The sequence below is a fragment of the Haliotis asinina genome, chromosome 1 (genome assembly GCF_037392515.1).
Source record: "Haliotis asinina isolate JCU_RB_2024 chromosome 1, JCU_Hal_asi_v2, whole genome shotgun sequence".
Taxonomy (NCBI): Eukaryota; Metazoa; Mollusca; class Gastropoda; order Lepetellida; family Haliotidae; genus Haliotis; species Haliotis asinina.
In genome coordinates, this window is record NC_090280.1 from 9,514,176 (window position 1) to 9,527,651 (window position 13,476).

Consider the following 13,476-nt stretch of genomic DNA (forward strand, 5'->3'; position numbering starts at 1 on the left):
GAATATTAAATCTTTCGTGGGCATTCCGGTCACGGTGTCTGCACACAAAACCTTGAATACAAGTAAAGGTATCGTGAGAGATAGAGATCGATTGTTTGATGACATGTCGGACCTTGATATAGGATCTGAAATGAAGGATCAAGGTGTACTATATGTCACGCGCATTTCAACTCGCAGAAACAACGAAACCGTCAAAACAAATACGTATCTGTTTACTTTCTCATGTCCAAATGCTCCGAAATCAGTGAAGACAGGCTACTGCAACATACAAGCTGATACCTACATCCCCAACCCGCTAAAGTGTTTTAAATGCCAGAAATATGGACACGGCGTAAATACTTGCACATTGTCTGTTGTGAGTGCTCGCTGTGGTGAGAAGACACACACAACAGAAGATCGTGACAGCGATTACAAAAAATGCACCAATTGCTCAGGCGACCATTCGTCATTTTCTAAACAGTGTCCTATTTGGAAAGAGGAAATGGAGATCAATAAAATAAAATTTACTCAAAATATCTCTTTTTCTGAGGCAAAAAAACTGGTAAAGAGATCTGATCTTATAGAAAGTTATGCATCAGTAGCAAAAACATCATCGGGTTCTAGCTCTAAAACAACATCAACCACAGACTGCCAAACTACCTTGACTTGGGTAAATTGCGATTCTCCACAGCATTTGTACACTGCTATATCATCACAGACTGAGGAATCACTTCCTAGTACCTCAAGGTATTCTGATCACACATCATCATCTCAGTCACACTCAAAGTCTCAATCGACATCTGATAGTCAACAAGCGGTGAAAAGTAAACCAAAGTCGAAGCCTGATGCTTCAAAACAACAAAGTGGCAGAGCTCCTAAAGGATCACAGAACAAAATTCAATTGTTCAATAAATATGGGTCTCTTGAAGACATGGACGTTTCTGAAAACGTCCATTCTAGGGCACATAGCTTGTCGCCCTCCAAAAGAGTGCGGGGTAGATCCCCAATAAATCCCCCCAAAAGATAGTTTATTCCAATAATATTGTACAGTGGAACTGCAGAGGATTGAGGACTAATTTACATGAATTACAGCTATTAGTCCAAGATTTTACACTTTCAGCGTTATGTCTCCAAGAGACATATTTAAAACAAACAGATATATTTGACCTTCGTCAATTTAATGCGTATCATTGTTTTTCCCCTCCGGGTGATAGGGCCACTGGCGGATCATCCATTCTGGTCAAACAAAACGTTATTCAAAGCCCCGTTTCACTAAATACTAATATGCAGGCTGTTGCAGTGAGAATTACTTTACATGTACATATACATTACTCTATATTTCGCCATCTTCAACGTTTGTCAAAACTGATCTTCAAGCTCTATATGACCAACTCCCGAAGCCCTGTATTATAATGGGAGATTTGAATGGGCACAACCCACTCTGGGGTAGTGTAAATATAAACACTAAAGGTAAATTGTTGGAGGACGTTTGTTCTGACAATGATTTGTGTATTTATAATGATGGTTCCAACACATATTTACACCCTGGGACAGGGACTTATTCTGCTCTCGACTTGTCACTTACAAATTCAGAACTATTAAATGAATTCGAATGGTCAGTCCACGATGACCTCTGTGGAAGTGACCATTTTCCTACTATGTTAAAAGCTGTAACTCCATCTGATGTTCAACCATCATCAAGGCGGAATTTTACAAAGGCTAACTGGGCTTTATATGAACACTGTGTGCTGAAAAACTTAAACCCGAGCGTTTTATTGACGTTCCTGATGCTATTAAATGTTTTTCTGAGGAACTGAATTCCATAGCTGATGAGCGTATACCAAAGTCCTCTGCAGTTCCACATATTCGAAAACCATGGTTCAACGATGAATGCAAACAAGCTAGGAAGGCAAGGAAAAAAGCAGAACATTATTTCCGTCGCCATCCTATGGTGCATAATTTAAATAAATGTAAAATTTTAAATGCTAAAGCACGGCGTACTTTTGAACAGAACAAACGCCAATCTTGGCAAAATTATGTATCCTAAATAAATTTTCTCCTAAATAAGTCTTTTCCAATCTCCAGATTTAAGAGGGCCATGGTACATTCTGTTCCGGGTATAGTTGCCTTATGGACGACAGTAAACATATAGAGGTTGATAAGGGTTTCGTAAAGTGTGGAGAGAGGAGTCAGCACTACAGTACGTTACGTCTAAAGCTTCGCGCATGGACACCCATAGTAACCTTCGTCGGAATCAACTCAGTATATATACCACTAAATGTAAACCTACTACATATACTTCCAATACATACAAAGAGATGACATGCCGCGCTAAAAAACACACGTGGAGCTTTACCAAATTGCTTCATATTGCAGTATCATGTCCCATCTCTTGTGCATTTCTGCAAATATATAATAAGTTGATTTTCAAGCACAGGCAAGACAGTAATTACGAAAGAGTGATACTTATGTTAGGATGTTAGGAGCAGGTGTTTGACATCCAGATCCATTGTTCTGGAGGTTTCGTCTCTTTCTGGAATCAAATCGTTTACAGTGGAAAGTGTTAAGCAGTACTGCAGGAATCTCCCCAACACACAATATTCAAGTATTGGTCTGCCCAGTCCGTAAGAGAAAAAGCAGACATCGCTTAATGTATATCATTGAGATACACGCTCAGCAAAACCGTCACGGCTGCCACCCCATCCTTTTAGTCGTTGAATACTACAAGCTCTAGTAATTGTTGCAGGCACTTGATAGGAACTATACTGAACCGCAAAAGAAACGCAAGTCGGTTTTCAAAAATCTTACACTGCTATCTTGGGTACTCATAACCTTGATTAATTGAAAAAACAACAGACACATGATTGTTGATGAAATGGTGTATGATTTCTGATGGAAAATTCATCTCTGTCAACAAAAAATTAAGCACCCGTAAACAGTAAAAATGACAAAACAGAGTCTCGTAATCAGTAACGTGTGTGACCGCCATTGCTGTCGACACAGGCAGTACAGCGACGTCTAATCGAGTCAACAAGTCTCTGGAAGAAGGCTTGTGGCAGTTGATTCCATTCCCTTGTCAACCGTGCTTCCGAATCCCTCAGGTTTTGAGGTGGACCAGCTGTGTGCATTCTTCTTCCAATTTCTTCCCGCACGCGTTCTTTCGGTGCCATATCGGGGGACAGAGAGGGTCAGGGCAGCACCGGAATGTTGTTTGCTCTCAGAAAGTCCATGGAGACCCGTGCCGTGTGAGGACGAGCATTGTCTTGCTGGAAGATTTGGAGAGGACGCTGTGCTTGGAAAAGGGGTACAACGTGTTGTTGGGAACTTGATCTCTGTAAACGACAGCAGTCACACGTTGACGAAACACAGGTGGTGTTCTGTGGTGGTAGCTGAAGCCTCCCCAAACCATCAGACTTCCTCCTGCCTAGCGGTCAGCCTCCACAACGCAGCGTTGGCGTCGTCTCCATACACGTACTCGGCCGCCGGCGTGAGACATGTTGAACCTGGATTCCTCAATTGTTGACACTGCAATTCTTGACGCCGCCATCGTTGATGTTGTCTGGCCCACTGCAAGCGTTGTTGGCGGTGACGCTAAAATCGGCCTTACATAAGGACGTCGACATCTGATGCCTGCTGCCCTCAGTCGACGACGAACGGTGTCTGCAGAGATGTGGTGACGTGGTCCTTGGATGGTTGAAGCCGTCTGCGTCGCTCTTTGTTGTCGGTTACGAAGGTGAGTAACCCGGATGTGGCCATCTTGAGTTGGCGTTGTTACTCTCGGCCGTCCAGATCTTGGTCGATCCTGAATATTTCCCATCTGTTGATTCCTTGCCGAGAGCCTTGTGATTGTCGCAATGTGACATTGGAAGTGCCTGGTGAACCGCAGTTGCTGTGGATCCGGCCTGCAACATCCCAATGGCGATCCCTCTTTGCTGTTGAGTTAGACTTGGCATCTTTTCTCAGCTATCCCTCGTTGCATTTGGTAATGTGCGATGTTTCTGAATGGCGTACCTTATAAAGGGCCCATCAAGCACGAAAAGCACATGTTTTGTGAGCAGCACGAAAATGTCATGCAAAAAGCAAAATTGCATCACTAAGGTCGCGTTTGCGCAATTTCACCAAGAAAAAACGGAAACAACATTAAAGTCATCGTGGGGACCGTGGTTTGATAATAGTTTAATATGCTTTACGGCGAGAAAAGTATTGAACTGAATGTTTGCAATAAAATTAACTTGCGTTTCTTTTACGGTTCAGTATATTTTCTTAGTTCGTAACGAAATAGCTATTCCCTAAGTATGACGCGAGTGACTCAAAACGTATACTGTTTAAACAACGTAAATTGTTTCCTTCCAAGAACGTGTCCTGTCTTGCGTGAGGACTCACTATCCACCCCCACCCCACTATACACCCTACACAGATGCATCCCCAACTCTTACGTTTGTATGTATTGCTAAGGACCATCCCACTTCAGACACTTATATCTTCTTCACTGGTGTTCACTACCATATCAGGTGTTGTGCAAGGTGCTGTGACGGACAATCACAGACTATAAAACTACAAAAGAGCAGGTCGTTCGTTCATTTTTGACCCTGATACCGGTTATCTATCCAGTTAACTGATATTACGAAAACAACTTTCGTAATTTCAACAGCTGTCCGCTACTTTGGCTGGCAATCAACGAACCTAACCACACGATTCATGAAGTCACCCCTGATGACAGCATTGGGGTCTCTGGTTAGTGTGTAGTCTATACTGACAACACATGGCATACATCTACACCTACATATGTACACGTGTACAATGAAGAAACAATCTGACCCATATATATGGCCAAGTATTGGTAACCAGAATAACTGACATTATTTACATGATAAGGAATTCCCAACGTATTTCACTGTACCTACAATCTTACACGATGTGGCTTTTCATTACATGACTATACCTACAGAGTAATGAAACCATGTCCCTATCTAACCTCGCAATATTCCTGCAATATCACGGCGGGCGACATCAGAAATGGGCTTCTCAGATTTTGGGGAATCGAACCCTGGTCTTCGGCGTGACGAAAAAACTTATAACCACTAGGCTATCTCACCGCCCGTCAATTCAGTAGCAAAAAGATGAACTACAGTGAAATTTAATTGAATTTCGAAACTTGAAACAGAACAAATCATACTGTTGATCCAATAAAATGATGACTTATCATACTTTCTTCACTCTTTGTTGTCGTATACTCCAGCTTGTTTACAGAGGCATACAGTTCATTAGCACATGTCTGATCATCTTCTGGGACAATCGTCTGTACATTGACACCTATTTCCTTCTTAGGCCTATCTGCAGATGGTGCAGATAATTCATCCGATTCATCCCTTGGTGGCCAAGGAGATGTGTGTTCACCGTTAGTGACGACATCTGCGACACTAGCATAACCTCCTGCATCGATCACATCTACCTTGTGGGATCGACCTGGACCAGATGGTAGTCGTATGGAGTTATTCACTTCCACGGCAGCATAAGCAGCACTTGTGGGTTGCCTCACAGTTATGTATGGAGGCGAACAAGATTGAACTGACGAGCGTTGTTTTATTCGATTTACCTTTCTCTTAACGACAAACACGATGACGATGGCGACGACGACGATTAGAACCAGGCTGCCAACTACAGAAGCAGAAATGATTAGCACTGAGGATGTCGCTACTTGGTCCAGTGGTTTTCTTTCTGTAACATAGGGGAAGTTTAAGCAAGAGCATGATATATAATTTCAGTTAGACCCAAAAGTGATATGAGATGAAATGTGGAAAATATGATCAACATGACGAGAGCAACCCGTGGCAATGTTAAGGAGCATAAACATTTGCTACACTCAGCCGTCACCCGACAACCACCCGCCGCCGCCATATGTAGAAATTGGGACACGCGACCGTGTAGTCGATCGAAAGAAGGCAAGAAATTGTGATGAGGGCAACGTATTAAATATGAATTCTTTTGGAAATTGACAAGGACTGATATGAAACGTGACAGTGAATTATTGTAAGTAAAGTCACGCCATGGAAATACGATTTTTGAATTAATACACGCAGCGTCGTGTCCAAGGGTTGCGAGGATAAGTTGAATCAGATTACTGTGTTACTCATGCACAATGAGTACAGTTATAGTACGTGGGCATCGTACAGTTCTGAGCCTAAAATACTTCTGGTATGTGCAAGGTAAAAATCATCGTTTGATATTGAAAATAGTTTATGTCATTCACACAAAGGTAATATTGACATGTAGGTTTGAATAAATAAATTATTTTTCAACATCATGCAATTACGTTCATAGTGCACAATGGACACAATGTGTGAAGCCCATCTCCGGTGCCCTCCGCCGTGATATCGCTATACGCGACGTAAAGCTCAGACTCGCCCACTCACAATATGCCAATACACTTACACAGTAGTGTTTATTGGATAAACAATAAATTTACGTAATTATTTTTTACGGAATGACATTTTTACAAGAGGTTGTTCTATCGATAGCTCCAGTTTATTATTCATGAATGGCAAACTCAGCATTTAGATTCTGGGCATGATGTAAGGATACACTTCAGATGGAATACAATTAAGAACAAACCAAATAGTGACAGGATAGTGGTAACCCGTGGCAGGATATCGTTACATATAAGCATTATTGTGTTTTGGCACGGGACATATGTTTGTGATTTTAGGATCTCTCACTCAAGAAACACACATTACTCATTGTTGTTGAGTCGGGTCACACCGCCGCAGCTGAGATTCCAGTGCTGCACTTGACAGTTGAATACCAGCCTTACCCCACCCAAGTGTGTTTCAGTCACATTGAATGTTATTGGTGAAAGACCCTGGTCACCAGCATGTAGTAATTGCGAGACGTCACCTGTCTGCAGTGTGAAGTTTGAATCTGCAGAACAGTAGGAGCCCCGGATATCGTAATACGCAGTAACATCCACGGTCAATGTCACTTCCTCGTGCAGGGTTAGAACCTCTGTGTCGTTGTCACTGGTGATGTTACATTCCGGTTTCTTTGGGGCTGATAAATGAAAAGGGCTAAACTAAGAAACCACGAGAGTATAATACTGACGTTCAGTGCATGTTGCTATAAGGATGTAAACATAAAATCATATATTTATGGATATTTACTACCCATAAATTGAAAGATTCAAGATGTATATATGTACGCATGCATATATTGTATGTATGTATGTATGGATGGATGGATGGATGGATGGATGGATGGATGGATGTATGGATGGATGGATGCATGCATGCGTGTGTGTACCAAAACACAACATATATGTATACATATAGAGACCATTTTGAATATGACATAGGCACTGAAGATGTGACGCTCGCTAAAAGCAAAAGTAACTTCACACCTAAAGCTGGTAAAAATAAAGCCCCTGATAAAGTCCTTGAGCAATATAAGGAATTCGCTTTCACAGAACATTCTTATAAAGGTAGATCTAACATTTCGGGTAAAAACAGAAAGCCTTAAACTCGTTCTCCAAAATGAATTCATTGTGAATCAAAAGTCCGATAAAGACGGAGCCTGTGACAGTTTTCATGGACACCAACTATTATCTGCAGCTGTCACTAGACATTCTTACACATGGTATATATTAAGCTTCCAGAAAGCTCGGAGAAAACAGTAATCTTCAATCTTAAAAAAAATATATACTCGACTCCTATTCCAGTAAAAAGAAAAAGATTACTTGATTAATTTCGAATCCAATGAAAGTATCTTCTACAGATTCACAAAAGTGCGGTTATTAAGTTCAGTAAAAGTCTATCACTCAATCTGCGAATGATTTAAAATTACGACCTATTATTGCGGGGCCACAATGTCCACCACATAGGTTAAGTAATTTTGAAGATATACACTCTCTCAAAAATCTCTTCCAGAGGTTCATCTGGGAACACAATATCTGTATTTTGAATGACAATAGCACAGTAAATAAACCCCTCACAGATATCAAGCTTTGTATGATGAGGATCAATGGGAAGCTGCACCAAATGAAGGTACGTTTATGTCACGACAACCCCAGCGCTGCACCGGAACCGGCTTTAATGTCAGTGCCGGTTGTGACCTCCGTTTGCTTGGAGCACTGATTGGGATCTCCTGGGCATAGACGGAATAAGTGTTCGGATCCGCATCCAGGGTTTTCTAGTCCATTCATCCTACAATGCTTGCCGTAGTTTGTGAAGCGTCTGACGTCGATAAAGCCGTCGATCAAGATAATCCCAAAGGTGTTCAAGTGGTTTAAAATCTGGGGATACAGAGAGCCATGGAAGCACGGTTATATTCTGGCTGGTGAAGAAGTTCATTGTGATGCGTACTGTATGAGGTGTGCCGTTATCCTGCTGAAAATTTTGTATCTGTTCGTAAACGGGAAAGATTTTACCTCTTTAATGAATGGCGGTAAGATTTCCCTCTATAAGCATTTAGTCAGTTCTTTGGCTTTTAAGAAAAAAATTTCGCCTACACCGTTGCACTTCCCCATCCAAATCTGTCAACCTACGTGTTTATGATTACTGTTTTTACCAGGTGATATGTTTTGGTGACTGATTCCTCATTTAAACATGTACTAGTATTCAATATAATTTGGTGTCATAATATTTTTATAGTCTGACTGGGATTAAAGTGGGTTGAAAAATTACCCGTGCGTTTCTTTTTTCACCCAACACGTCAAAACCCATTTACAGGGTAATACTGATTTCCTCAATAGTCTCCCCAAATCAGTAGAGGAGGGTACAAACTTGGTACGTTTTGTTGTTAATCTCTACACCAATAGTCCACATGATCTAGGAATATAAGCTATGAGCTACTGGCTACAAAAAGGTCTGTCTGTGATTCCAGATCGAACACCTAAGCAATTCATTACCGAAAGAATAAAGCTCATCCTGAGCAATAGCACTTTTCGTTTTGATGGTTCCCATTATAAACAAGTTAATGGTACTGCACAAATATGGCTCCTACCTATGCAACCCTTGTTCTAGGATACTTGGAGGAACTATATTCTAAAAAAGAAGAGACGTTTGGCGAAATATTTAATTTCAACATCAATGAAGAGATTCTTAGATGACTGCTGTTTTATTATCTGGAAACGAAGTGAAAGTGATTTGGAATTTGATTTCCAACATGCTACAAAATTTACACCCAAGTTTGTCTTATACGAGAGAGATAAACAGTAAACATCTTCACATGTGCACGGTTCAATATCAAATAACATTGTAAAAGGATATGCATTATATAGTATCAGATTCAAAACAGTATCTAGACTACAACTGATGTCACCCACGCCACACAACAGACAATGTCCTTTACTCTTTAGCGCGAAGAAAATGCAGCATGGTTTCAAATTCAGACCGTGTAGACTTCAGGCTAAATGAATTAAAAGTTTTATTTAACACAGAAACAACCAGGCAAGTAGTTAACTATTCTCTTGCTAAAGCAAAACAACTGAACAGAAGTGAACTGCTAAACATTAAGGAATCATGAATTGTCCTTCCAATTGTATACACCTTAAACCCTAGAAATCCTTAACTATTTACCAACGTTTGTGAACCTCGCCTGCCCGTACAAAAAATCGACATTTTAAAAGATAAACTATCAGAGGGCATGCTGATTAAAAGCAATGGTCATGGAAAAATTACCAAGCAAATTTTGAAGATGGCAAACTTGGTAAAAGCCTTGTTAAAAAACATAATCTGTAACTAAATGCGAGAGATCACATTGTGATACACGCCAATATCTAATAGAGGGAAATGTATACCAGTTCAAAACTGATCAAATCTTCGAAGTACATGAAAATATGACAGGCGCACCTCAGAATCTCATATATGTCATAAAGTGCACTGGATGCGGCGAGGGGTATATCGGACAGACGGGAGATAAACTGCGTTCAAGAGTGAGAGTTCACAAACAGTAAATTCTTGACCGACAACTAAACAGTACTTATAAACAGAATAGAATGTATTTCAAAAATCTAGTTTAGAACAGTTTACTGAAATGAGAGGCTAGTAAGTCAAAACGTTTGATGGTTACTACATTATTTTCCTATATTTAGAAGCTAGATCAACACCTGCTTATACACTTGGTTATATGTTTCATTTGGATGCGTTAAGACTAACCGAATTTAGTCACCCCAGCACACTCTATAGTCCACTGACTGCTGTCACATCTAAACACCAGTCCTACTTTGCCCAGATGGGAGTCCGTCACATTTAGTGTTACTGATGAGGTGTTATCCGTGACACTTGGTACAGAGTCAGCTTCCGTCAGCAGGGTTGTCACATTTCCGGTCTGGAGGGAGATGTTGTGGGCGGTGGAGCAGTAGTAGTCTCGTACGTCCACCGTAAGGGACAGATCCTGGTACTGGACAAGTGAGTTAGTGTTCTGCTTACTGGTGATGCTACACGTTGGCGTCTCTGAAACAATCAAACTTTAGAAATGATAACATAGTTTGAATAAATGAAAGTAGAATAAACAAATCTAATAAATGTTTCATTGACATTTCTCACTAAAGTATATGAACTGACCATTCACAAACATACTGAAACATGTACTTAGCAAACCCATTGCTACAGCCTTCGCATGTTCATTTGTGTCTTGTGACACCAGAGGCAAACAGCATTTGTGTTAAATGAACGCGAATTTCGATTCTAGTTTGGAACAGACACGTCAGTTATTGGCACATGTGCCGTCATCAGTCAGGACATTTCGGGTAGTATCGAGTACTTAAGACAGTTTAACGAATGAGTAGGGTTGATCGTCTTTCAAGACAAGAACATATGTTGCTGAGGATTCAACATGTACATAGATAGATGCATTAAACCTAACGTCAGTCAAATTCGTGTATTTGAGTTCATTTCAAATTCAGTAAAAACTTTTACCAAATAATAGGCGTCCGAACAAGAATATATGTTGGCGGTGAACTGCTCTTTTGACTACATAGGTTACTTAAAGAAATCCTGACAACGGTCCTTTTCTCAAAGCTTTGGTGTCGCATTGTCATCACATTTGTGCCATTTGCTTCTTTTGAAAAGGGGAAGCATGATCCCTGACATGGTTATTGAGACGCATCACTGCGCCATGATCGACCACGCGACAATGAAACAATCTGTAATATGTAATTCACTTCAGAAAGGGTCTGACCTTAAAACCGCAAACTGAATGTCGTTTAAGGGTTACCTAAATATCCAGTTCTACAGATCCTTTTTTGAAAGTAGGTAAACAACTAAAATGTATACACAAAATAGAAAACCTTTATTAAATTGACACTATGCTAGCTTTGATTAACAGGACAGTTTTTGTGAGTTAATAATAATGAGCCTGGCCTCAAAACACAGAGCTCTGATTCAACGGATGTAAGGTCAAACATTCATGACCAACACAAACCTTTGGCATCTTTTGAAATTATACCTCTTCTGTCCGAACATTGGGGAAAATGAAATTGAAATATACTTACTGACAATGGTCAGAATACACTTGCCGCCACCATCAATTCCAGCAGTACATGACCATTCTCCAGCATCTGTTGTTTCTACATGAGAAATGTTGAGGACTGAGTGAGTGCTGTTGATGACAGAGGCCGATACGTTCCGAGTCGTACATGATCCATTTGACATTTTACATTCAGCAACGCCATTTCCACTGGGGTTGAAATACACGTGTTCCAGACTTGCCCCTACACAGATCAGCTGTCCAGACGACCCCAGATAGTTGGAATGTGAGCAGATGAATACCGCAGAAACTGTGGAGAATATTTCAGAAGTGTGGATTGCTGTGGATTCTCAACTCTTTTGGAATTTCTCAGGTATTACATTATCGTAAATACAAAATAACCTTTGCATCGATTTTCATTTAAAATGACTCGTTAGTATGTCATGTACTGAAACGATTTTCCTAAATGTGTTGAACTGACCGCAGAGTGATTGTGTCAGCAACAGAAAGGTCTTGTGTACGGCTGTGTTGGCTGTCATCCTGGAAATGGAAAATTCAAAAACTGTTCAAATGAACTATTAAATAAGGGGGCGTATCATATATACCCGTTGTGGATGTCAACATCTATAATCTAACGAACGTCACGTTTTGGTGTAAATTCGTACTCCGCCATTACCTATTAAAGAAACCAATGAAGGAGCATGAATTTACTCCGAAATATTGTGTTCCTTATTACAGTGGTGACATAAAAAAGTTCGTCTGATGTGAATCATTACAAACGTTACAGTGCTGAAAGAAGCCACCAACACTAGACAAACCTATGACCCCAAGCACAAATCTTTGAGTTAGAAGATCCATGAGCAGCATTAACATTTCGCTCTACATCTTGTGTTTAGTGTACATATTACGAATGTAAGAACATTGCAATCGATCGTCCCAAATAATTAATCAGAATCTATTACAAAACAGAGATATGGCCGTGGACATGATGTACGTAATGCCACGTTGCACAAAAGGTACATGTGGAACCTTCGTCAGGCTGCCTGAAAAGAATTGGTGCACCTTGTCCAAAAGACAGTGCACAATTTGCTAACCCTTAGCTGGAATATAGCCCTTGCATGTTACTTACGTGCGGCTTATTACTAAATGCGCAAGGAGTAACACTTGCTGCAAGATAGCATTCAGAAAGTGCGTCCCGTTGATTCGAGGATGAGCTTATGCTTAACCAGTGGATGGGATCTGTATACATTCTGGATATATATATATATATATCTTTCAAATTCACGTTGTTTCCAATGCTACTTGAATATGTACATTCAGAGTTCGGACGTATGGACATCCTTCCCGGAAAATACAATTCAATTTATTGGCAGACCAACAATGATTTTTACAAGCACTGAAAACATTACAGGAGGAAAACATATCCAAGTAGTGTAATGGGCAGAGCCACAGGTATATGACATCTGATTAAATGTGCTCTTGCAGAAAAATACATTAAGAGTCTAGAAGGAATGTCTTAAGTAAGGATGTTGAAGGCAAGAATCTAACATAACCGAAACAAAGGTTTGTCGGAGGTTATTTATAAATAACTACTAATAAAGACCACCTGACAATACAACCCAAACATTCCACCAAGTGATCATATACTGAGGAAGTACACTCTCACTTTCGTATGTATCACCCACTAGTGTCTCTCTCCAACAAAGAACCACCTATGCAAAGTGCACAATTGAAACGCAATTAATGACTCCTGACTCCTGATAGATTGTTCAAATATATATTTTAGACACAGTGCACAGTTAAAATAGTTGAAAATTTTGAAAGTAACATGAATGTACTTGTACTTCACTTATATTATATGACTAAAACTGTCCAAATACTTACTTCACGCCACCGCCTTTACCGGAATGTGTCATTGGTGCTATTATGGCCTAGGTTATTTAATCCTCATACATTTGTAATATCTGACAAGATGGTGGGTAGGATATTACATGAGAGGTAAGTTCGAGTAAATAAGACCATTCGTGTTACATTCTC

At 40.3% G+C, this 13,476-nt stretch overlaps 1 protein-coding gene across 1 annotated transcript; it reads right to left on the reverse strand.

Annotated features, from left to right (window-relative positions):
• Window positions 1-3,750: 3,750 nt before the first annotated feature.
• On the reverse strand, window positions 3,751-11,978 carry LOC137289681 (uncharacterized). The gene is made up of 6 exons (XM_067820871.1): window positions 11,921-11,978; window positions 11,465-11,749; window positions 10,128-10,424; window positions 6,714-7,026; window positions 5,188-5,693; window positions 3,751-3,881 (listed from the first exon to the last, which is right to left on the reverse strand). The coding sequence occupies exons 1-6, from the start codon at window positions 11,976-11,978 to the stop codon at window positions 3,751-3,753; spliced, it is 1,590 nt and encodes a 529-aa protein (XP_067676972.1).
• Between the last annotated feature and the right edge of the window lie 1,498 nt (window positions 11,979-13,476).